This window comes from Apodemus sylvaticus, chromosome 1 (genome assembly GCF_947179515.1).
Source record: "Apodemus sylvaticus chromosome 1, mApoSyl1.1, whole genome shotgun sequence".
Classification (NCBI taxonomy): Eukaryota; Metazoa; Chordata; class Mammalia; order Rodentia; family Muridae; genus Apodemus; species Apodemus sylvaticus.
The window spans coordinates 171,093,174-171,119,815 of NC_067472.1; the positions used below are offsets into that span (position 1 = coordinate 171,093,174).

At 47.6% G+C, this 26,642-nt stretch overlaps 2 protein-coding genes across 2 annotated transcripts; both read left to right on the forward strand.

Annotated features, from left to right (window-relative positions):
- The first annotated feature begins 5,144 nt into the window (after positions 1–5,144).
- On the forward strand, positions 5,145–12,395 carry Siglecl1 (SIGLEC family like 1). Its single transcript, XM_052194444.1, has 6 exons — positions 5,145–5,402; positions 6,621–6,696; positions 7,520–7,801; positions 8,177–8,282; positions 9,050–9,197; positions 12,279–12,395. Exons 1-6 carry the CDS (start codon positions 5,145–5,147, stop codon positions 12,393–12,395), a joined length of 987 nt encoding a protein of 328 aa, XP_052050404.1.
- Positions 12,396–17,093: 4,698 nt separating this feature from the next.
- Positions 17,094–26,261, forward strand: LOC127682594 (sialic acid-binding Ig-like lectin 10). Its single transcript, XM_052179028.1, has 6 exons — positions 17,094–17,133; positions 20,484–20,774; positions 22,269–22,550; positions 23,400–23,681; positions 23,821–23,923; positions 26,156–26,261. The coding sequence occupies exons 1-6, from the start codon at positions 17,094–17,096 to the stop codon at positions 26,259–26,261; spliced, it is 1,104 nt and encodes a 367-aa protein (XP_052034988.1).
- The last annotated feature ends 381 nt before the right edge of the window (positions 26,262–26,642 follow it).

Sequence of the window (26,642 nt, forward strand, 5' to 3'; positions counted from 1 at the left end):
AAAATGTGAGACGTCCTTAAAGGTGGTAGCTCTACGAATCCCCAGCTCTGACTGGTAACTGCTACAAGTGACGTCATTCTCCTTGTCTTTACAAAAAGACCCCAGACCCAGAACACTTGCAGTTGACCCCCTGGACGTTGACTTAACTTGTTTATTCAGTGTCTGGTGACCGCTGACCGTTCTGCAAACAACAGCAATCCCAGATGATTGTGTTCAAGCTACAGTCCAGCACTGGGGGCAGGGGGCGGTGCTGGAGTAGGAGTCTCAAGAGTTGGAGGCTAGTCTGGGCTACAGAGTGAAACTCTGTCTCAAAATGTCAAAAATAAAATAAAATAAAACCAAGTCAAAGATCCCTGCCCTCATGGAGAGTGAATTCTAGTGATTAAATTGTCAGAATCAAATCCACTTACACAAGGGGAAAAGGCTTTACACAAGGTGGGAAACACAAGGTGGGAAACACAAGGAACTCTAACAGTGAGAGACATTCTATTCTTCACTTGGGACTCATCTAAGAATTTTTGCACAATTAATCCCAGCACTTGGGAGGCAGAGGCTGGTGGATTTCTGAGTTCAAGGCCAGCCTGGTCTACAGAGTGAGTTCTAGGACAGCCAGGACTACTCAGAGAGACCCTGTCTTAAAAACCAAAAAAAGAAAAAAAAAAGAATGTTCTCATGCCAAGAATTTAAAAGAACATCCAAAATCTCTAGAAAAATAAAAAAGAAGAAGCAAGCACATCTAAGAGGAGAAGGCAAAAAATAATCAAAACTGGGGCTAAAATCAATCATTTATAACAAAGAAAACAATACAAAGAATGAATAAAGCCAAGAGCTGGTTCTTTGAGAAAATTAACAAAATAGACAAACCCTTAGCCAAACTAACCAAAAGACGGAGAGACGGTATACAAGTTAAAAAAACAAAACAAAACAAAACAAAACAAAACAAAAAACCAGAAGTGAAAAGGGAGACACAACAACAGAAACCGAGGACATTCGAAGACTCTTCAGATCCTCCTTCAAAAGCCTATACTCAACAAAATTGGAAAATCTTAACAAAATGTATGATTTTCTAGGCAGATACCACTGTAGATCAAGATCATGTAAACTATTTTAAAAGCCCTGTGTTCTGTAAGGAAACAGAAACAGTCATTAAAAATTCCAAACAAGAAAAAGTCTAGGGCCAAATGGATTTAGTACAGAATTCTACCAGACTTTCAAAGAATTAATAGCAATACTCTTCAAACTATTCCATAGATAGATAGATAGATAGATAGATAGATAGATAGATAGACTGGGATAGGAAAGGCTCCCAAGAATCAATGTAGGTGACCTTAGCTGAGACTCACAGCAGAGTGGGAACATGGGACCTGAGGAGTCCACTTCCTGTAGTCAGGCAGGAGCTCTAGTGGAATGACAGGGACACCAACTGAACCACAAAGTTTTCAACCCCAAATGTATTCTGCCTACAAGAAATTGAGGCACAGGGATGGAGCAGAGACTGAGGGAATGGCCAAACAATAACCAGCTCAACTAAAGACCTACCCCATTGGCAAACACCAATCTTTGACACTACTGATGTTGCTCTGTCAGGCTTGCAGACAGGAGCTTAGCATGGCTGTCTTTGAGAGGTTCACCCAGCATCTGACTCAGAGACCCACAGTCAAACATTGGATGGCACTCTGGGATTCTTATAGAAAACTTGGGGCACAGATTTAGGGCCCTGAAGGAGATAGGAACTCCATAGGAAGACCAACGGTCAACTAACCTGGACCCTTGAGGGCTCTCAGAGACTGAACCACCAACCAAAGAGCATACAAGGGCTGGATCTAGGTCCCCAGCACATATGTAGCAGATGTGCAGCTGGGTCTTTATGTGAGTCACAAACCAGAGTTGGGGCTATCCCTAAAGTTCTTGCCTGTCTGTGGAATCCATTTTCCTAGTTCAGCTGTCTTTTCTGGCCTCAGTGGGAGAAGTGCCTAGCCCTGCAGAGATTTGATGTGTTAGGAAATTCCTGGGCAGGGTGGAGATGGGTTTCCAGTTCTCTCAGAGGAGAAAAGAAGTAAGGGTGGGGGTAGGTGCTGTGGGAGGGGGAACCAGGAGGAAGGACAGTGATTGGGGTGTAAAGTGAAGGAAGGAAGAAAGAGAGAAGGAGAGAGGGAGGCAGGGAGAGAGGGAGGGATGGAGAGAGAGAGAGAAAGAGAGAGAAGAGGAAGAAGAAGAAGTAAAAGAAGAAGGAAGAAAGAAAGATAGATAAATAGATAGAGATAGATAGATATAGATAGATAGATAGATAGATAGATAGATAGATAGATAGATAGATAGATAGAGATAGGCAGATAGATAGAGATAGCGAGATAGATAGATGGATCATCCTGAGTAAGGTAACCCAGACCCAGAAAGACAAGCATGGTATATACTCACAAGTGGATATTAGCCATAAATAAAGGATAAGTATGTTACAATCCACAGACCCAAAGAAACTAAGAAACAAGGATGCCTTAAGGGGACATGTGTGACTCTCACTAAGAAGGGAAAATAGACATCATGGATGGATGGGGCAAGACATTGTGGGGGAGAGCTGGGGTTGGGAACAGGGGTGATCAGGCAGGGTCAGAGCAGAGCAATAGAGTACTCAGAGAGACAACTGGAATTGGAGGGGGTGTATTTCTAAAACAAGCTAGAAACCTTGGACAGTGGGAACTCTTAGAAATCTATGAGAGTGACCCCCAGCTAAAACTCCTGGCAATGGGGAACATGGAGCCTGAACTAGCCATGTACCAACAAGCAAGACTTCCAGTGGAAGGACTGGGACACTAACCAAGTAATAAACCTTAATCTACAATTAGCTCTGCCTACAGGATGTGAAGAGGTAAAGATGGAACAGAAATTGAGGGACCGGACAACCAATGACTGGTCCACCTTGAGGCCCGTTCCATGAGAGGAAGCCCACACTGCTATGATAGTCTGCTGCACTGCAGACAGGAGCCTAGCACAACTGTCCTCAGAGAGGCTTCACCCAGCAATGGGATGAAAGAGATGCAAAGACCCAGAGCTAAACACTTAGGGGATTCTGCAGAAGGGGAGGGAGGAAGGATTGTAGGAGCCAGAGCGGTCAAGGACACCATAGGAAAACCTACAGAGTCAACCACACACAGAGTCAGCCAGGGCACACAGGAGCTCAGAGACTGAACCCGGGACAACCAGACAGCACGCGTGGGGCTGACCTGGGCCCTCTGCACACATGTAACAGTCATGTAGCTTGATCTTCATATGGGACTCCGAACAGCAGGAGCAGGGGACTTCTCTGACTTTGTTGACTGCCTTTGGAACCCGTTCCCCCTACTGGGCTGCCTCATCGTCTCAATAGGATATGACCCTAGTGTTGCTTCAAGTCGATGTGCCAAGGCTGGGGGATACCCATGGAAGGCCCCTCCTTTCCTGAAAAAAAAAAAGACGGGGAGAAGGAGCAGACTGAGGGAGAGGGGAATGGGAAGGACTGGGTGGAGAGGAGGGTCAGGATGTAAAATATGAAAATAATTAACTTAAAAAACATAAGAATGACCCAGGGATTCCCCACCATGTAATAAGGATACATGCTCTACTATGTTCATAGCAGCCCTATTTATAATTGCCAGATGCTGGAAAGAACCCAGGTATCCCTCAACAGAAGAGTGGATGCAAAAAATGTGGTATATCTACACAATGGAGTACTATTCAGCCATTAGAAACAATGAATTCATGAAATTCTTAGGCAAATGGATGGAGCTAGAGAACATCATACTAAGTGAGGTAACCCTGACTCAAAAGGTGAATCATGGTATGCACTCACTAATAAGTGGTTATTAACCTAGAAAACTGGAATACCCAAAACATAATCCACACATCAAATGAGGTACAAGAAGAAAGAAGGAGTGGCCCCTGGTTTTGGAAAGACTCAGTGAAGCAGTATTCGGCAAAACCAGAACGGGGAAGTGGGAAGGGGTGGGTGGGAGGACAGGGGAAGAGAAGGGGGCTTACGGGACTTTCAGGGAGTGGGGGGCTAGAAAAGGGGAAATCATTTGAAATGTAAATAAATTATATCGAATAAAAAAATTAAAAAGAAACAACAACAAAAAAGCATAAGAATGTTATATTGATTCTCAGGCAAATGCAAATTAAAATCTCAGTGAGCCAGTCTCTCCCTCCCTCCCTCCATCCCTCTCCTTCTCTCCTCCCTCTCTTCCTTCACCCCCTCCCTCTTCTTTCCCCCTCCCTCTCTCCCCTCCCCCTCCCTCCTTCTCTCTCTCTCTCTCTCTCTCTCTCTCTCTCTCACACACACACACACACACACACCAGAATGGCTAAATTTATAAAATGACTCTTGTCATGTGTGGCTGATATGGAGCAGGTTAAGGTGTCCACTTGACAGCATCTTAGGAAGTTAAGCGAACCTGTAGCACGTGAACCCCTGATGTCCTGCTCCTTCACCCTGCCCGTGATTACGGCTATATTCATTGTGTATGAAGCACAGTCAAGTACTTCAACCTCGAGAGACGGTTGCGAAAACTTGTCAACAAAACGTGACAAGAACTGCAAGTCTTAGTGAGGCAGTCAATAAATACAATTTTAATATAATCTTTTAGCTAAAATGCAGTCTGGAAAATGTGAAATGGGTCAGAACGTATGTGTAATGGGTCAAGTAGAAGAAAATCAAGCAGGGCTTACCAACCGGAAAGCAAATAAGCAGGACTGGAGGCCAAGGTGTGATTTCATGAGAGTGGTCTTGAAAGGCCTTGCTGAGGAAACTCCCGCCTGAGTTCCAGCGGCTCATACTAGCTTCTGATTGGCTCAGAGCCACAACAAAGAGGGGCGGGACTTGCAAGTTCAGCTCCTGACTGTGGTGTCTGTGCATTATAACCTCGCTGATTGGCTGTAGCATAGGAGTGCAGCTATTCGTTGGCTGCTGGGTAGGATGCTTATACCTCTCCAGGTCACTGACAGACAGACAGACAGACAGACACACAGAGACAGACAGATAGACACGCATGCGCATAGGCGTGCACCCCACCACCACCACACACACACACACACACACACACACACACACACACACTGCAAAGACTGTATTGCACCCCTCTTGTGGCTAGAGTCTGGCAGACCTAAGATAGATGACGGGCCACCTGGGCCTGTGGGAGAGTCTATGGAATTCTTGTGCATGGAAGTTGTTTGTCCCTGAAGACCACCTCCTGGGGACACAGAGTTTCTCCCTTAGTCAAGCAGTCCTCAGCCAGTGGCATTCCTGGACCTCTCACGCGGTAGCCACGGAGCGGTTAGGCCGCCCGGCAGCCTCAGCTCCAAGGTACCGCGAGCTCCTTGGCTCATCTAAAGCCGATCCTGGATCGGCAGCAGAGAGCGGCTGCACACCGGTCGGTCGGCTCGCCAGGTGCCTCTTTCTACGCTAGCCCGTCTGTCAGCCCTCAGCATTTGGTCAGCTGTTCATCTTGCTCCCCTCGGTCACCCAGTCAACCTGTCACCTCTCTGTCACTTATTTGTCCCGTCTCTGTCATGCTCTTCTTCATCCTGTCAACCCCTGAGTCACCTTCAGTATGTCACCAAGTTAACCAGAAAAGAAGCAAGTGGATCACCACTCTCATAGAACAAGCAAGAAGTCTGTGAGTTAACGATCAGTTTAGTGACCATGTGAGGTAGCTTCATAAATCAGTAATCCAATAATCCATATCTGTCATAACCTGCCAGGTTAATACATTAATTAGGCTCCCGACAGTCTCTTGGTCAATTAATTCTAATTACACACTAATTATTTTAGCTCTCGGAGGTGGAGGCAGGAGGATCAGGATTTCAAGATCATCCTCAACTATATAGAAAGGCCAGCCTGGGCTACATCAGAGTCCACATAAAGCCAAACAAAAAAATTAAAAATTAAAAAAAATTAAAAAAAAATCTAACAGTTGGAGAGCACTTGACTAGCAAGGAGGCTACGGAGACAGGCAGATAGAAGCGTGCTGAGGGAAAATAATTTGGTGGATCCCTGAGAACAAGATGTGAAGTAAAATAAGAAGTGATGAACAGAGGAAAACCAGGAAGGGACCGGTGAGGAGCCCTCCCAGCTGTACTCCTTTGAGCCGGCCGAGGGGAGCGGGAAGAAATCAGAATTATAATGCCAGGTGGATCCCTATGTCGCCAGCAGCAACTCCCACCCATGTGAAGCTGAAAACAGCGTTGGAGAGGGGATGGTATTTGATCAGAGTGATGTGGTGGTGATTTACCAGCAGAACTTGGGCCAGGATGCAGATATTGGGTTTATTCTGGGGTTTTAAGTTGGGAAAGGAAGGAAAAATTGACAGTACAAAAATGAGGCTCGTGTTTGGTGGCAATGTAAGGAGCACTTGTGACCAGGAAACCTGGGTAGTGGTTTCTTCCTTGGGGGGAGGGAGGAGGGAGGGGTAGGAACAATCGTTCTTTGTTTGTTTCCTGCGACCCTGGTACTCATGAGCAGAGACTAGCCCACTCTCTACAGCCAGTTACAGCTGTCTTCCTGTTTCAGTCTTCTAAGTCATATGACTACGGGAGTGAGCCACCACATCTGGCCATGAACTTCTGATTGATGACTCATTTCTGGACAGTGCAAGGAATGCCAAAAAAGCCTAAATTCTACCCAGCCCTCTGAATCCTTCCCCCGTCCCTCGCATTTCAACGCAGGTGCGCCATTCTTTCTCAGTAACAACAGCGGTCTCTTCCGTGGTTGCCTTCAGTCATTCCCAACCTGGCCCTTTCTTAAATAGCCCTAGTGGAAGAATTCCAAAGAAACACGTCTCCATCCCATCTCTGCACAGTGAACCATCCTTCCATGCGTCCCTACTAGCTTTTAGGACCTTGAAATGCCCCAGATACACAGTATTGGGGCTTTGCAGAGGATCATAGTGGATGTTCCCTACCCCTAGATATGCTCGCACATCCTGTCCCATGTAACTCTTGCTTCTCCGGGTCATCTGATGCTTGGGATGATCAAGAGGGTGTCAAGTACCTGCGTGGTCAGGACGTTTCTGCTCACCCACTTCCCCATCTTCTTTCAGCTGTCATCACCTCACTCCCCACAGGGAATAGCATCGTACGCCTAGGAATTCTTGCAGCTACACATGGACCCCCTACAGCCACAGCTCGGTGAGTTGGACAAACAGCACTTCTAGAGCTGTCTGGGGAAGCTGCAGACAGGACTATGAAGAAAGAGGAGAGAACGGTGTGCAGGACAGAGCGTCATTCTGGATTAGACATCATCTCTAGAAACCCCAGGAAGGTGCTGAGAGCCAGGCTCAGCAGGAGAGGACCTGCCCAGAGTCCCCAGTGAGGCACTGGGAGTGTGGCTCAGTGGTAGAGCATTATCTAGCATGTAGGAGGCTTTGAGTTTCACCCTCAGTAGGACAAACATAGAAAAGAAGACTGGGTCCTGAAGGAAGATCAATAAAGAAAGTCAGGTCTTCTTCCTGACCCCTGACCCCTGACCCCTGACCCTTCCTCTCCACAGAACCTGCCAGACTGCTTAACTCCTTCTGCTCTATGGAGAAGACATTACAGTGCAGTTGTTCCTTCCATGGGATCCCCACACCCTCTGTGCAGTGGTGGGTGGACGGTGTTCCTGTGGATGTAAACACTGGACATGGCCACCTCCAGGTGACCTCTACCACACTTGGTCCCTGGGACAACAGCACCCTCAGCCTGGCCAAGGACCTGGAAATGGGCACAGTTCTTCTCTGTGAGGGAAAGAACCAACATGGCATCCATGGTTTGAGCATCCTACTGATGTCAAGTGAGGGTGGGGACTTGGAGACTGGGTGAGGGCAGTGAACGGGGGTGGGGGGGTAGGGGGGACTGGCACTGAGGGCAGAAGAGGGGGCACAGCCTGGAATCTGAATCTGAGGTCTTAAAGGCTTCCTGAGGGGGTGCACGATGGCTTCACAGGGAAAGGTGAAGGTGCTGCCAAGGCTGACAACCTGAGCTCAGTCCTCAGGCGCCACACGGCGGCAGGAGAAAACAGACTGCTGCAACTTGTCCTCTAACTGCCATATATACACTGTGGTGCATGAGATGCAACACACACACACACACACACACACACACAATTTAGAGATTTTTTTCTTTACTTACAAAAAGAAAGCCTTACTGAAATGCCTTCTGCTTCCAGGTAGGGGCCCTTTGGCTCCCCAGATTTTCCTGGAAGCTCTGCTACGGGGCGTTGTCTACGCAGCCATGGCAATCACACTCCTCTTTCTCTGCCTCCTCCCCTTCATGTGAGTATGTCTTAGCTCAGTTCACGTTGCTGCAACAAAACAGCTGAGGTGAGCTACTTTATGAAGCACAGAGGTTTACTTATCTCGGGGCTCCAGAGGCTGAGGAAGTGCAGAAGCACAGTGCCGGCACCTAGAGCCAGCGAGGGCTTTCTTGCTGTATCACAAGCTGGGATCCCCAGCAAGCATCCTTTCTCATAAAGTCCCTAATGCCACCATCAGGGCCTGACCCCCTCTAATGCCATCTGGCAGTGAGAAGGGTGGTAATTGGGACTGGGTGACTGTCTATCAGGGGAGAGGAGAAGAGGAGTGAGGTGGTACAGCGTGAAGAAGAGGTTGGTTCGAAGGCAAATGCAGGCTGGGAATATCACTCAGGTGGTCGAGTGCTTGCCGGGCACACGCGGAGCGGCGGGTTTCAACCCCAGCACTGCATACTCTGAGTGTGATGGCTCAGGCCCAGATTCCCAGCACTTAGGAGGTAGAGACAGGAAGATAAGAAGTTTAAGGTCATTTTTAATGTGGTGAGTTCAAGGCTGGCTTGGGAGGATACATAACACTCTGTCTCAATAAATAATCAATCAATCAAACAAACAAATGACAAGGAAGTGCAGAGATGGCTCAGTAGTTAAGAGAGCAGAGAAGTTAGGTGGCAGTCCCGAGATCCAACAGCAAGCTGGCAGTACTATTGAGGCTCCAGATTTGGATGCTGATCACAGCCAGAGCCCACATGGGGGTGCAGAGAAGAACTGACCACAAACACATTTCCTTAGAGTGAAACTTCTCAGGACGAAGCAGGCAAGGAAGTGGGCCCAGATGAGAGAACAGGACTCTGTGGTTGGAACAGACCAGGGATCCCAGGTGAAGTCCAAGCAGCCTCGGAAATCCAGAACTAAGCCACCCTGTGAGGAGCAGCTCTCGGTGAGTGCCCCCCCAAGAGGAATCCAGTCAAGCAGAACAGTGTTAGCAGGAGAGAGCTTACATGCTGCTTTGGAGAGATGCTGCCCAACCTGTGGGCTGTATAAGGCGCAATGACCTTGCAGGTTGTTTTACAGGTGCTGAAGTTGAGACTCCAAGAGCATCATGGGATAAATTAAGATACATAATTTAAAGGATAATTAGAATTATCAACACACAATACATATATACCACACACAAATGTAGCATGCACACATTTTTTTTTGGATTTGGTTTTTTTTGAGACAGGGTTTCTCTGTATAGCCCTGGCTGTCCTGGAACTCACTCTGTAGACCAGGCTGGCCTCGAATTCAGAAATCCATCTGTCTCTGCCTCCCAGAGTGCTGGGATCACAGGCGTGCGCCACCACCGCCCGGCTGCATGCACACATTTACACTATATATACCACACATGTACACTCCATAAACATACACATACACACATAGACACATAGACACACCATAAATAACACATACATGTGTGTACATACACTATACATACATAGCATATACACCACATACACACACATATCCATATAAATCCACATACTGACCATATGCACACAACATACACATATACAGTTATAAACATACATACATACATACACACACATATACTCCATACACATAGAGATACATACATACATACATATGTATGTATGTATAGAATATACACACATATAATACATACATACACACACACACACACACACACAGACACACTGAATCCCCACTGGGAAGAGAACTAATTACACCCACACACTACCCAGCAGTAGTGGTAGCATCAGAGTGGAAAACACAGGTTTGGCCTCTGGTGTTCAGCAGGCAGCAGCCACCTACAGCCTCAGGCCCAAGTCTTGGCCAAGTGCTTGGAGACTGGGTAGTCCTTAAGTCTCAGATCTGAGACCAAATGCCTGAACAGGAGCAACTTAAAGGATTTGTTTTGGCTCATGGTTCAAGGGGTACAGTCTGTGATGACCAGTGCTAGCTGTCAGCTGGACAGAATGTAGACATACTCAGGAGACAGGTCTCTGGACATGCCTGTGGGGCCTGCCTTGATTTCACTGATTGAGGCAGGAAGACCTGCTCACTGTGGGTGGCACTATATATACCCTGGCTGGGATCATGAACGGTATAAGTGGAGAATCAGAGCCATGATTCTGACCTATCAAATCATGACCACTAGCTGGCATGCAGAAGTTCTTTTCTGTGTTTTCTGACTGTGCTGGTGATGTGATCAGCTGCTTCAAGTTCCTGCTGCCTTGAGTTCCCCATCGTGAAGGACTGCCCCTTGAACTATTACCCAAAACCACCTTTTTTCTGGCAGGAGAGATGGCTTGGTGGCTAAGAGCACTTCCTGCCCTTTCCAGAAGACCTGAGTTCTGTTCCAAGCATCCACATCAGACAGCTCACGACTGACTTCACTCTAGCTCTAGAGGATCTCATGCCCTCTTCTGGCCTCCGTCGGCATGTATACACATGCTCACATAGTCACACAAACACAACTAAATAAAAACACATCTTAAAAACACCCCTCCTCCCAAAAATAAAAAGTAGAGAGCTCAGGCAGGAAGGAAGGCCAGGCTCTAACTGAGCCACCTGTTACAGCCGTTCATCCATCCCCAAGTGTTCTACAACCCCCCCAAAACAGTACCTCCAGATGGAGACCAAACGGTCAACACAGGAGAGCCTGCATCTAATTTCTCATCCAAACCAAATCCCCAGGTTGATCCTTCCCTCGCCCTGATCCCTACAGCCCCAGGACATCTTGGATGGAAGAGTGCTTGCCTCGGTTTTATTTGTCATCTGTGAGTCTGCAGAACCACAGGCACTTGGCTGCTATTAGTTATTTTCTATTGCTGTGATAAAACACTAAGACCAAGAAGAGTTTGTTTGGGTTTGTGGTTCCAGAGGGTTCAAGAGTCCATTGTGCTGGTGGTAGTAGGCAGGAGAAGGGAGCTCACATGTTAAAATGCAAGTCAGAAGCCAGGTGTAGACAGTAAATGGGCCAGGAGAGACTATAAGCACTCAAAGTCCAGCCCCAGTGACATGCTTCCTCTAGGAAGGCTGGGCTCCACCTCACAAAAGCTCTATGACCTCCCTAAACAGTGCCACTAACTGGAGGGGGCAACTAAGTCATCAGATACAAGAGCCCATGAGGGAAATTTCTCATTCCAACCACCTCACCGGAACCCTCCTAAGGCCTTGTGCACAGAGCTAGTATCCTCCCTTTGTGGATAAACCAAGTGTAGTGCTTTGCACATGAATCACACACACACACACACACACAGGCTTGTGTAATTTGAACACTTGTTTCTCAGCTAGTTGTGCTGTTGTGGAAGACTATGGAACCTTTAGGAGGTAGAGTCTGGCTAAGGGAAGTGAGGGTGTGTGCTGATGGAGTTTAAGCTCCCGCACCCTGGTCACAGTTTCTGTCTGTTCTCTGCTCCCTGACTGGAGACTCAGTGTGACCAGAGCTGCCTCAGACTCTTCTCGCCATTACCGCCCTGCCTCGGTGGGCTGTACGCTTTCTTGAACTGTGAGCCGGAATAAACCTTCCCTCGCTATGCTGCAGGGATTTGTTTGGTCCTCAATAAGAATAGAAACCAATGCACAGCATCTCTTCAATCCCACCAGCACTTCCTGCAGTGTCTCCCAATCTGCAGGCTGTGCAGTGCGAGGTCCCAGGAATGGGGCACACTCAGCGTTTGCTCTTAGAGAGTCGCCAAGCTGGCAGGGAGCGGTGTCTTTCCAGAAAGAGAACCAAGTCAGAGGGTAAGGTGATCCAGAGCCTGGAGAAAAACCTGCAGGAGGACGTCGTATACAATGCCTCAGGAATCTGAGGGATATTCTGGGAGCCCATAGTTGCATCAGGGAGGGGCCAGAGGGAAGAGAGAGGGTTCATAGGCTCCAGTCAAGGAATGGTGAGGAAACTTAAGTCAACATTTGATCCGTGTTTACTTAGAGTTCATCTTCGGGTGTGGCTCCTTCCCCTGTAAATCGGTTACATCAGCATTTTTTGCCCCGCTCCTTTCTCATCTTCCAGGAAAAGGATGATAACCCGAAGCCAAGGAAGACCATGGAAACTGCGTCACATACAAAGTTCCTATTACCCCTGGAATTACAAAAACCCATGGAGACCCCAGAAGCCCCAAGTCCATAATAAACTTGAGGTTCTGGGAATCTGAGCTCACTAAGCCCTCCCTCTCAGCCTCTGTCCATCCCATACACTCCACGGGATGGAGACTACTCTTGGGCCTGCTCTTGGGACTTTTGAAGGTCTCCTAGTTGATTTGTTATTTGGGCAAGCTAAAAGATATATGTCTCACTCTGGGGCAGAGTCACAGGGGAGAAAAAATACACATGGCACTGTGAAACAAGGGATTTTCATTCCTTTCTTTACAACCAGTTCCACAGATTGGCCCAAAGACACAGAGACAAAGACAGAGGACGCACACACACACAGAAGCTCGCACAAGCCATTATTTTTAATCCAATTCTAATGTCAGTGCTTAGCAGGTGAAACCTTTTACAAGACCTCCCACCGCTATCTCTCTGCCTTAAATTTCTGTAGGCTCGCATAAAGTATACTTGAGTGGAGACTAGGTTGTGAAAAGTGGTACCCAGATTCACAGGTGGAGAAAATATGCCATGATGAATGCGAACTCAAAGTTAAAACATTGGAAAACACTGTGTCATGGGACCACATCCTGACCCTCAGAATTTTGATTCCTCGGGCACAGGAATGTGCCTGTCACAGGAACCTCCCTGTGTACTGGGAATGGTGTCTAAAATATAAAATGCATGCAGAACTGTTCGTGAAGTACTTGAATAGATGGATGGATTCATCGTGAACCATTGCAAGGTTTGGAGCAAAGCAGAGGAATGAGCAGATCTAGAGAGAGAGATTGCTCTCTGCATGAGAGATATGGTGCGTGTGGTGTCTTTGGAAGGGGCAGAGCTAAAACAGAGGCTGTGAGCCTTCTCAGGAGAACTCTGTAATGTTCTTTTCAGGAGAACATTACAGAGCTTTATGACTTTCCTGGGAAGATGTAAAGTGTTATGTTTTATAAAAAGAAAGGGAAACCAGGGATCTGTTTGGTGAAGGCTTGGTAAGGTGTGGGGGAAGGAGGTTCCTCTACGGACCCATGTTGAGGCATTCTTTCCCCATGAGGGACCAGGCACAAAACAGTATTGTATAGAATAGAGCTTATTCAGGGGAGGGGGAGAGAAGTTGAGGGAGTAGAGACAGAGAAAGGCAGAGAGAGAGAGAGAGAGAGAGAGAGAGAGAGAGAGAGAGACTTAAGAGGGGTCTACTAGAGCTGTAGTCACAGGCAGTTGTGAGCCTGTGCTCACAATGCAGGTGCTGGGAACTGAGCCTGAGTCTTCTGCAAGAATGATGAATGATGTTAACTTCTGAGTCATCTCTCCAAGTCCCAAGTTTAGCTTTCATCTCCACTCTGGGAGTACTACTTCGTCCTGTGCTTAGTAATTTGGAAAAATGAGTTCCCATCAGTGTGGCTTTGTTTTTTATTGTACCTCATTCATCCTGACTGTGAATGCCCATATGGTGGTCAGTGGACAACTTGTGGGAGTGGCCTTCTCCTTCTACCATGTGGACCCTGGGGTTCAAACTCCGGTCATCAGGCTTCACAGCAAGAGCCTTTACCTGCTTAGCTATCTCTCCAGCCCTAGTGTAGCCTTATCTGTGTGAGTCTGTGTTGACAGGTGTTGAGTGACTTTTCCTGGGGAGGTCTGAACATGAAACATCTAGCTATCCACCCCAAGGAGAGCACCAGTAGCAGACCAAAGACACACCCAAATCTAGCTTGGTGCACCAGTGAGGTTTCTGAGCTACAGGAGTATAGGTGAGGGGTTACAAAGAGGAACCTGGACGACTCAAGGGCAGTTGTGTCCCCAAAAAAGCCCACTCCAGGATGGGCGATGGCTCATGGCAGGTGCAGCCCTGGAGCTCCTGGGACAGCTTGCAGGCAATTGGGGCAGGAGTTGAGTCTCTCTGTAGCAGCCACTGTGGAATATATGTATATATGTATATATGTGTATATGTGTATATGTGTATATGTGTATATGTGCATATGTGCATGTGTGTATATGTATATATGTGTATATGTGTATATGTATGTATGTATACATGCATACATGTATATATGTATACATGTATATATGTATATATGTACATATAGGTATGTGTATGTATGTGTATGTTTATGTGTATGTGTATATATGTATATGTATGTATATGTATATGTGCATGTGTATGTGTATGTGTGTGCGTACGTGCATGTGTGTGTGTGTGTGAATCTGTGTGTTAACAGGTGTTGACAGGCCATATATATTTATATATATATGTGTGTGTATACATACACACATATACATATATGCATAGATATATACATGCATATATGTATGTATATGTGTGTATAAGTAAACATGTATGTGTATATATTTATATACTTATTTAAATATCTTTATATACATATATGTGTGTGTGTATACACACACACATACACACACACACAGGGACAGGTCTTGTAAATCTTGTACGTTTCAGGAGCTCCCTGGGCTTGTGTTTTTCTTCCTTTGCTCTAACATAACCATTTGAATTCAAAGGAAGCAGCTATATGAACCACTGATGAAAACAGAACCTTCTAAACTGGCTTGGGCTTCCTTCCTCCATAGAAATCCCTCAGAGAGGGACCAGAATATGAGGTGGGAGGGGTGAGTGTTGGCAGGTTTGTCAAAGAAGAGGAAAAGGAGACGGAAGGAGAGATGGAAGAGCCACCTGTGACGGCTTGCGCCTGTAACCCCGGAACTTCAGGCGTAAGGCGATCCTGGGATGCCTAGTGCGTTCCAGTAGCAGGTCAACCTTCCGAGTGAAATCCTATCTCACAACAAAAGGAACAAAGAGGAAGTGATGGGGCCACGCTGGAAAGAGAGCAGGGAGGTCTGGCTTCCTCCTAAGTCTTGTTTGGTTGGTTATAGGTGACTTATTGACAGGGTAGGAAATGAAGGGGTACACACAATGTCTTCTGTGGGAGTCAAGCTTGGCCAGGCATTGGTTGCTGGATCAATACCTTCCACTCACCCATCACCTTCTTGTGCGGAGGTATTGAGGTACAATCGTCCTTTAAGAGATGGCTAACCCAAGCTCTTGCAGAGCCTAGATCCACCTGATCCAGAAATGTAAAAACATCTCTTAACTGGTAGAGGCTCTGCTCTACAGAGCTGATTTGATTGCTAAGGGACCGGCTCTGAGGAGAGAAATCCGCTGCGGCGGCCCCGCCTTCCACGGGCTCCCTCTTGGCCCCTTCAGACTCTGATTTGTTCTGAACAGGCATGCGCCTGCTCGTTGGTACCTGTGTGGGCGGGGCTTCTGCAGAGGCCAGTGTCTGGGCTGATCAGTTAGGCTTCCTCAACTTCAGTCCTGCCAAGTCTACGCGACTTCATCCCTCCTGTGGGCTCATCGGGTGGGCATTGCGTCCTTAAATCAGCCCAGTGTGCCCCTCTAGAATCTAACTTCCCCAGTCAGTATCTATAACTTTCAGTCAGCCCCCTTACTGGATGCTTTCTGCTAAGTTTCTCTGTAATACCCAAGAGAAGGAATGCTGAGGAGCCGGGAGCCCTAGGAAACCAAGACCAGGAAGGAGGTAGAATTGGAGAAGAAATTGATCGTTTAGAGGAAGGGACAAAACGTTGCTGTTGCGACTGGAGAGATGGCTCATCAGTTAAGAGTGCTTACAGCTCTTGCTGAGAACTGGAGTTTAAGTCCCAACTGCCTATAACTTCAGCTCCAGAGGATCCAATGACCTTTTCTGGTCTCTGCTGGCATCCAAAGAAGAACAGGGGTAAAGAAGAACAGGAGGTTAAAACCAGACAGGACTAGAGGGGATTCTAGGTCAGCGTCGGCAGGCGGCAGTATTGAGACTCCCAAACAAAACAGAGCCAGGAGAAGAGCTCCCAGCTCAAAGGTGAGGAAAGAGAGGAGGGCAGTGCTGGCGATGCCGTTCACCCCTGAGATGCAGGAACCAACACAGAACAACGGTTCCCCTCTTTGATCTGAACTTGTAAGCCAGGCATGGCATCTCAGCATTGGGAAATGGGCACGGGAAGACCAGAGGTTCCGATTCAGGCCCAGTTAGTAGGGAGTTTGAGAGCAGCCTGTGCTACGGGAGACGCTGTCTGAAAATGTCAAATATAAGGGCTAGAGAAATGGCTCAGTGGGGATAATTACTCTTGCAGAGAGGATCTGAGAGAGATTTCCAGTCCCCATCCAGAGGGCTTATCACCACCTGCTATTACAGCTTCAAGGATCTCCCTCTCTCTCTCTCTCTCTCTCTCACACACACACACACACACACTAAAGTATTTACTTTTTTGCCCTATTTATAATGTGGATGTGTGTGTGTGTGCATGTGTAGGTTATGGGACAATTGTGGTTTCATAACAACCATCAGTCTAAAACCTTATCACAAACCTTGAGATTGCTTTGTGGGCTAAAGTGAACCCAGTGCCCCAGATCTTGAAGGAGGAAGAAGACAGACAAGATAGTTAGAGAGAAGAGAGCAGATATGTTAGGCTCTCAGGGAGTCACGGGGAAGATGCCTGTCCTCAAAGCTCCCAGCATCTGTTGCCAAGAGGAACCCAGCTCCCAAGGCGAGGCGATATTACGTGTGATTGAGGAGACAAAGGGCTCCATTAGGTAGCAACGTTATTTCTTCCCCCACTACCTGCCTCTTCGGCCACCCTTGTTCTCACCCATCCCAAATCGTGCCCTACAGGACATTCTGTCTGTGACCGGAGTCAGCAGCAGGAAACATCCCTGTTCTCTCTTGTCCCTGAGATGCTGTGGGGGCTCACGTCCCTACTTCTGCTGTATTTGGGTAAGTAACACACATCGTGAGACCATCACCTGGGACAGTGGAAGGGGAGGTGAAGGGATAATTGTTTGCCATGAGCTACAGCTAAGGTGCAGTCCACAGTGTTATTACAGAGGACCACATGGGCTCTGGAACTGTGTAACTTCCCCCAAGAGACTATTTCTATTCACTGCATACAGAGCGGGCAAACACACCAGAGGAATAACTTATTAGAGTCCAATTTGGAGACCCAATGGGTTTATTGATACAACTTACAGGAAACGGGTGGTTTGGAGTTATCACCTTACCAATTGAGCCACATCCGCAGGCCCTATTCCATTAAATTATTCTTTTAAAAAGAACACTATTTTTATTCATTCTGTATGAATAATTCATACATGTATACAGTGTAACTTGATCATATCCACCCACGCCCCTGCTCTAGAGACCCTCCAGGACATTCCCAATACCTCCTCCCAACTTCAAGTCTGCCTGTGTGTTTATTTTTAGCTACTGAGTCCAGTTCTTGTTGTGCAGAGGTCATAGGGTAGGGGTTATCCAGTGCAACATGGGCAGCCTACCAGTAGCCACCTCCCAAAGAAAAGTGACTCCTCCCACAGCTGTCAGTAGGTCCTCCACCATTTGTGCTGCCAGTTTTAGCTGGCTTGATCTTGTGCGGGTGACTGCACCTGCTATGAGCCCATGACTGCAAGAGCCACACCATATCGAGAAGGCAGCAGTCACAGCTACAGCTCCATCCATCCTCCATCTTTTCTGCCCCTTCTTTCTCAATATTCCCTGAGCCTTGGCCAGGGATAGAAGGTTGATATAGAAGTCCCATTTCCAACAGAACACATAGTCTCTCTTTTAATTAAAAAAAAAATGTTACTTTTTAAAAGATTCATTATTTTTAATTATGTGTATGAATGTATGTGTTTCTGTGTGGACATACACACATATGCACATGTGGTCTGGTGCCCACAGAGACCACAAGTGTCCAGTGTCCTGGTGCTGGAGTCACAGATGGTTGTGAGCTACTTGTCGTGGGATCTGGGAATCGAACCCACACCTGGAAGGTGTTTGCCTAGCATGCCCGAGGCCCCAGGTTTGGTGCACTGAATTGTGTAAAGCGGTGTGTAGTGGTGCACACCATCATCTCAGGAGCTGGGAACTGGGAGCAGAAACATCAGAAATCCACATAATCGCGGCTGTACAGTTAGCTTGAGGCCAATCGAGGCTAGAGACTTTGTCCCAACGAGAGACTTGTCTTTATGGTGATGGCCAGTTATATCAAAATCACATAGATTAAGATTAGCAAGGGAAGAGATGGTGAGGGGGGGGTTGCCGGGGACTAAGTACGAGCACCCAGTTGGCCTCTCCTAGGGAAGTTGTGCGGGCAGCACAGTTCTCTCGGCAGCAGTGCACAGTGACACACAAAGTGTAAGTTCAGGGCCCCCCACTCACGGAGCCCACCAAGCCTTGAGCACAAGGCTTTCCAGGGGGTCTGGTCATGCAGTTGTGACAGACCTTAGCATTCGATACTTCCAGAGATCAAAATGATGCTTATTATAAAAAATAGCAATGCTACAGGCTCTGTGGCAAGAAAGGTGAGATGAATTACCAACCTGCTACACACACACACACACACACACACACTACACACACATACAACACACACATAACACACACAACACATACAACACATATACAGACACACATACAACACACACACACAACATATGCAACACATAGACACACACACACCACACAACACACACAACAACACACACCACATACCATACACACACACACACACACACACACATGCACAAAGAGCTTCATTAGGAGAGTGACAGATGGTACAGGTATCCCAATGGGCTCCTGAACGGAGATGTTCTTAAATTCCATAAGACTGAGAGGGGCACGTCTGTTTGTTTTCGAGACAGGGTTTCTCTGTGTAGCCCTGGCTGTCCTGGAACTCACTCTGTAGACCAGGCTGGCCTTGAACTCAGAAATCCACCTGCCTCTGCCTCCCAGAGTGCTGGGATTACAGGCGTGCGCCACCACTGCCCAGTGACATGTCTGTTTTTATAGGCTCCGGGAGGGGGTAAGTTCCACAACATATGGCTGAGCCTGTGAGCCAGGAGTCACAAGATGGGCAGGCAGTGGGTAAATGTAACATTGCAATTCAGGCCATGGGAGGGCTCAACAGATTAAGACGATTGCTTCACGCTTTATGATTTGGGTTTGCTGTCTGGAACTCACATAGTGAAAGGAGAGAACTGACTTCTGCTAGTTGTCCTCTGACCTTCAGAAGCATGCACACACCCACGCAGGCAGGACTGCTCGCACACACAATGAGCAAGCAAATGGACAGATAGGTACAATGAAAAAATAACATTTCAATTCCCAGTTGTCCGGGGTTTCAGAGAGAGCTGGGTTTGCACCTGCAGAGGGCCTGAGGGGCTGTGAGGCCACAGCGGTTGTGGATAGTTTCTGCTGATGTGGTAAAAACACTGACAAGAAAGAAAGAAAGAAAGAAAGAAAGAAAGAAAGAAAGAAAGAAAGAAAGAAAGAAAGAAAGAAAGAAAGAACCAAAACCAAAACAAAACAAAATAGAAAACAAAAAAACCAAACCAAACAAAACAAGACAACTTGGGGAAGAAAGGGCTTATTTAAACTTACAGTTACAGTCTGTTGTCAAGGGAAGCTGAGGAAGGACCTGGAGGGAGAAACTGAAGCAGAGACCATGGAGGAATGTTGCTTACTGGTTTGTTCCCCATGACTTGCTCAGTTTCTTAGATAATCCAGACCTACCTGTCCACAGGTAGGGATAGCACCATGTCCACAGTGGGCTAGCCCACCTCCCCATGTGCATTAGGAATCAAGAAGAGACTCCCCCACCCCACAGACCTGCCCCACAGACCTGCACCCCCACACCTGCCCAGAGGCCGGTGTGACGAAGGCAATCTCTCAATAGAGATTCCCTCTTCCTAGATATCTCTAGTCTTGTGTAGAGTTAACAAAACTGTAATGCATGTGTCCAGAGGGCGTTTCAGGCAAGTGTGACTTGATCGGGGTTGGGGGAGGGGGAGTGGCAGCTAGAGAGACTGTAAATGAACAATACTACATATCCCAAGGACTCTGCCATAAATCACATGACTCTTAGACTCTCAAGTGTGACCAATGATGCATATTAATAGAGACCCTCTTACCAGGAAGGACTTTTCTGGGCCTCTGAGGTGACTTCTTTCCCAGATCTGGGCAAATGCAAAACCTGTCCTGAAAAGACAATGGTGTAAGCCTTCGATCGACAGGCAGGACTCTGAAAACTTGAGGTGGGACAGACTGCCATTTTAGCTCTCTTCCCACAGGGTTACTTTCTCCAGTTTTGGTTGACATCAAGAAGACAGCAATGGAAGATGGTCTGTGCAGTACAGTCCCTTGTGTGATTGAATTTTCCAAGGCATCTCTCAGAAATCCCAACATTGTGAGCTATAGGCTTAATGAAAACATCAGCTTCCGGGTGGGTACCATCCAGCCCAGGGCCCCCACGGGTGATGTCTCCACAGAGGAGCTGGAATACTGCATCCTGATGACCCACAACACTCTCAGAAGAGAAAACAGGACCTACTCGCTCTATGTGGGTCTAGGAGCTCAGAAAGGTACTGTCCTGAGGGCGGAGGGTGGACTCTCCTTGTCACATGATGTTTGGGCTCACACAGTGGTTTAGGAAGAAGGAAATCTAGAGGGAATTCTGGTGACCAGGTTACTTTATAAAACCTTGGGCCTCTCTCTCTCTCTCTCTCTCTCTCTCTCTCTCTCTCTCTCTCACACACACACACACACACACACACACACATGCACAGTTGTGCACACATGTATGCATGAATAAAGTAAATGTTAAAAACAACAACAACAAAAACCAACCAAACAAACAAACAAAACTAACCCAGCTAGGGACTGGTGATAGAGTGGTCAGTGGATAAAGGCATTTGCCACCAAGCTCAAAGACCTGGGTTCCATCCCTAGGACCCACGTAATGGAAAGAAAGAACAGACTCCTGCAAGGTGTCTTCTGACTTCCACATGCATGCCTGGCTGCACATAAATTAACTAATGTAAAATTTACAAAACCTTAGCTATTTAATTTGCAAAATGGCCTAATGCTTTAAGTACAGTTGGCACGTCTCTAAATAGAAGTTTCAGAAACAGAAGCAAAAGTCCTTGTAATCTTAGCACTTTAGAGCAGCGGTGATAGAAATGCCAGGAATTTGAGGTTAGCCTGGGCTACAGAGTGAGTTCCAGGCTTACCCACATGGAACAAGGCTTGGTAACACACATCTGTAATCTCAGCATTCCTGAGGTAGGACAGAAAACAGAGGCAGCAGGATCCTGGGAAGCTGCGGGTCAGCTAGCCTGGAATTCTGAGCAAAGAACAAGAGACCATCCTGAGCAAGGCAGACAGCAAGGACTATGCAAGTCTGTAAGGCATTCTCTTGATTATTAGCAGGATGGCCCAGCCGACCGTGGGTGGTATCACCCCAAGACAAGTGGTCCTAGGTTGTATAGAAATGCAGACTGAGAAAGCCAATTAGCAGAGTTCCTCTATGGTTTCTGCTTCAGTTCCTTCCTCCAGGTCCTGTCATGATTCCCCTCAATGATGGAGTGTGACATGGAAGTGTAAGATGAAATAAACCCTTTTATTTCCCAGGAGCTTTTGGTCATGTCTTTATCAGAGCAATAGAAAACAAACCAATACAGTGCACGTGCTTGCCACTGAGTGTGTGTAGAAGTCACAACTTGTGAACGGCTGTTCTTTCCTCCACATTATGAGTCCTGGGGACTTGTTGGAGCTGGTGGCAACTGCCTTTATCTGCTCAGACATATTGCTAGCCGCAAATAATGTAATTTAAATCGTTTTTTAAAAATCCAGAGTTCAGCATCAAGCTTACATAAGCTCCTTCATCTTGTGCATGCGCCTGGGGGTGAGGTGGAGGGGGCTTCCTGATAGCAGATTGGTGAGAAACCAGGCGAACATGGCAATCCCAGGTTCTGTGGGATTGTTGGAAGAAGTCCAGGGGTTCTGGTCAGAAATACTGTGCAGTGACATACCTGGAAAACACTAATCTAAACACAACCTTTTTCTCTCTCCTCCAGACCTGACCCAAAACCCAGAGCTTTACATCCCAGAAAGCAGTGTGGCTGGAGAGCCTGTGACCTTGACCTGTACCATGCAAGGCGTCTGCCAAGAGCCCAAAACTCTTTTCCTTTCCTGGAAAGGACCCAGCATGTCTTCCAACACGACCATCTCCATCCACCCCTCTTCAGCACTAACCGTTGACCCAAAACCTGAGGACCAGGGCACTAATCTCAGATGCCACTTAAAGCTATCCCTAGATAACCTGTCCAGCAGTAAAGTGGTCAAGCTACAACTGGTCTGTGAGTGCTTGGGTACTATCAGGACCTAGAGTCTGGGGGAAATGTTGGGCCCCAGAGAAAGACTTGGGCCCTGAAGAAGAGTGGTCATATTTTGACCCTGTGGGGCTGAGAGATTCCAGGTAAGAGTCAAGTCTGTGTTTGGTGTGGACTTCAAACACCAAAAAATGGAGGAGAACCCCTCTGGGTCTCAAAGTTTCCAAATCTTTTTGAGAATCAAGTAAGGCTGGGGGCTACAGAGATGGCTTAAATGGCTGAGAGAGCTCATTTATGCACGCTCATTACGTGCATTTGTTACTTTTTCTGTTGCTGTGATAAGACACCATGATGAAGGAGACTTATGAAAGAAAGAATGTTTATTATAGTTCCAAAGGGATAGAGTCATCACGGGAGACCTAGTAACTAGAGCATTATGCTAAGAGCCCATATCCTTTACCATAAGCAGGAAGCAGAGCACATAGGGAATGACTTAAGAATTTAGTTCTCAAAGCCCACCTTGTGACATACTTCCAACAAGGCCACACCTCCTAAACCTCCTCAAATAGCACCACCGACTGGGGACCGAGTGTTCAACTGCACAAGCCTCTGGAGAGCATTCTCATTCAAACTACCTACCACACCTCTCTCGCAGAAGAACTGGGTTCAGTTCCCCCTAACACCCGTGTTTGGCAGCCTAAACCTGTAAATCTAGCTCTAGGGGATCTAGTGCCCTCTTCTGGTCTCCGTGGGAACTGTACTCACGTGCACAGACACAGACACACATATGCACATAAGTATGAATGAAGTTGGGCTTTGGAGGAAATGAGGGGAAGTGTGGATGCCTCTCTGACCTCTGCCCCTTCTTCCCCACAGCACCCGCCAGGCTGCTCAACTACTCCTGTTTGCTGAAGAGGACACTCACATGTAGCTGTTCCTTCCATGGGATCCCCACACCTTCAGTGCAGTGGTGGGTGGGGGAAAAACCTGCGAATGTGAATAGCACAGATGCCATCCTACACACGACCACCTCCACATTAGAACCCTGGACCAACAGCTCCATCCACCTCATGTGGGAACCGGAAATCATTAGGAGACTTCGCTGTGAGGGGAAGAACCAATATGGAGTCCACACGTCCAGAATCTTCTTGATACCAGGTGAATGGAGAGAGGTCTGGTATGACTGGGATGGAAGTCCAGCCCTTGGAGACCAGGATGAGAACAAGCACAGAGCAGAAGGAAGAGAGTCAGAGTCTGAAGCCTCAGGAAGACTGTGCTCTCGTTCCTTCCATTTCAGATAAGAGCGCCATTTCCACTGTGTTCCTGAGAGGACTAATCCAGGGCATCGTGTATGGGACCATATCGTCTGCCTTATTCCTCTTCTTCCTCGTTGTACTGGTGTGAGTATCAGAGTTCAAATTCAACACCAATCCCTCCCTGAAACCTGCCATATTGACTAGTTTTTAAAACTACATTTATTCTTTTGACTGTGTGTGCATGTATGCGAGTATGTGTGTGCGTGTGTGCAAATGCATGTACCATTCATAGTATACATCTAGAGATCAGAGGAGAACTTTAGGAGCTGGCCTTTTCTTCCGCCGCGTGGGTCGGTCTTGATTGCAGGCTCCTTCAGTCACAGAGCTTCTCTCTGGACTTTCGTTAACCAGCGATGCTCGTTTCGTCATCACATTTTCTTCCGGTTTAGTTTCTGTTGAGTTGGACTCCCTGTTAAGTTCCAGACATTCTTTGTTTGCTTTTAGGGTTATACATATCCCTTTAAGCATAAGTTTAACTGCATCCCACAAATGGGATTACAAACTATGTTATCGTTTGACTGAAACACTTCCGATTTCCATTATGATTTTCAACCTAGTAGAAATATCAATGCTTTCTAGTAAATTGCTCACACTCTCCTTCAGTACCGAAGGCTCAGTGAAGTCTTTGAACAGGCTAGACAATTGTTCCACCAGTGAGCCACGCCCCCAGCCTCTCACTGGGGGATTCTGGGCAGGGGCTCTACCACTGAGCCACGCCCCCAGCCCCTCACTGGGGGATTCTGGGCAGGGGCTCTACCCCTGAGCCATGCCCCCAGCCCCTCACTGGGGGATTCTGGGCAGGGGCTTTACCACTGAGCCACGCCCCCAGCCCCTCACTGGGGGATTCTGGGCAGGGGCTCTACCACTGAGTCACGCCCCCAGCCCCTCACTGGGGGATTCTGGGCAGGGACTTTACCACTGAGCCACGCCCCCAGCCCCTCACTGGGGGATTCTGGGCAGGGGCTCTACCACTGAGTCACGCCCCCAGCCCCTCACTGGGGGATTCTGGGCAGGGGCTCTACCACTGAGTCATGCCCCCAGCCCCTCACTGGGGGATTCTGGGCAGGGGCTCTACCACTGAGTCACGCCCCCAGCCCCTCACTGGGGGATTCTGGGCAGGGGCTCTACCACTGAGTCACGCCCCCAGCCCCTCACTGGGGGATTCTGGGCAGGGGCTCTACCACTGAGTCACGCCCCCAGCCCCTCACTGGGGGATTCTGGGCAGGGGCTCTACCACTGAGCTACATCCTCAGTCCTCTTTATACTTTTATTTTAAGACAGCCTCAGCACACTGGTCTTGGACTTTCTTGCCTCCAAAGTAGTTGGTATAACAGTCCTGTACCACAGGACCAACAGATACACGTTCTAGCTTAAATTAAATAGAATCATAAAATATGCTATAAATAATGCCAATTTACTCTCCTTGCAGCAGTTTTTTTTGTTAAAGAATTTCTACACAGGCTTAAGTGAAATGGGCATTTCTCATTCGTTGAAGGCACTCACGATATACACTTCCTTCAAGTCAAATTCATTCAAGAGGGGGACGGAAAGATGGCTCGAATTAAGAGTACTTGCCTCCAACCCCTCGTGAGGGCCTGAGTTTGATCCCCCAGGGCTTACACTGTGGAAGAAATAATCCACTCCTGCAAGCTGTCCTCTGGCCTCCACACTCACGTTTACACATGCCCTGCAACACACACACACACACACACACACACACACACACACTAAATTAAGAAAGTGTAATTTTACGAAATTCATTGTGTTGCCAAGGTCTCCTTCGACTCCGCAAACAGAAGCCAGCCCTAGGTTTACGCAGAGCATGGCTCCCTTACAGCTTCTTACTGGTCTCTGGCAATGCTTTGGAAACCATTTTCAGTCATTTTTAATAGAAGGATGGTTCTCGGACAGGAAATGAAAATTTGGATCTTACTCTCTCAATTCACACGGAAGCCAAAGAAGGCTTTTCATCTGGAAAGGGGTAGAGACTAAGGAACAACTATAACAATCTGGCTCCCGTTGTTGGGGCGAGGGGAGCTGTATGATACCACAGAGCCCACGGTAGCTATGGCGTCTCCACAAGCAGGTGACTACTTATGTAATCGCTGCTACGTCCAGTGACTAGAACACCAAAACCTGAGAGTTTCTTGTACACATATATGCCAAAAATGTTAAGAGAAGAAAGAAATATGTAAAATAAACTTGTACCCAACAAAAAGAGTGTGTGTGTGTGTGTGTGTGTGTGTGTGAGGGTGTCCAGCACTGAAGTCGGTGTGGGGCTGAACTCAACATTCACCACAAGGTTCGTTGTCTTAGAATGAAGATGCTTAGTTGGTGGGAGGAAAATAAAACTTGCAAGAACAAAGAAGCCCCGACCCTCAAGAAACCAGTTTTGGGAGGCGCCAACCTGCCTGAAGTCTGAAGCGGCTGGTCTACTAAGCTTGGCTCCAGGTAAGTATGCTCTGCTCGCACCTTCCTAGGCACAGCCACCAGGCGGCGCTCTCTCCTTGGGAACGGCCATTGCAACCCTATCCTTGCACTCAGCTCTGTTCCAGCCTAAAGAGTCTTAACTGGAAGTGGGTCTGGGTTTGCACATTCTTCACACCGAGGTCCCATGGAACAGCGCAGACCTGCAGCGACCATGGCAAGGACCCTGTGGAGCTCCAGGCCCAGCACTGTCCCACAGTGGAGACCTTGGGGAGGAAATCCAGTGTAAATGCTTTGGAAGTCCACTGGGGCTGCCACAAGATGAACGCCTTCAAACCACAGATATTTCCCTCCCACCCCCCTTAATTCTGGAGGT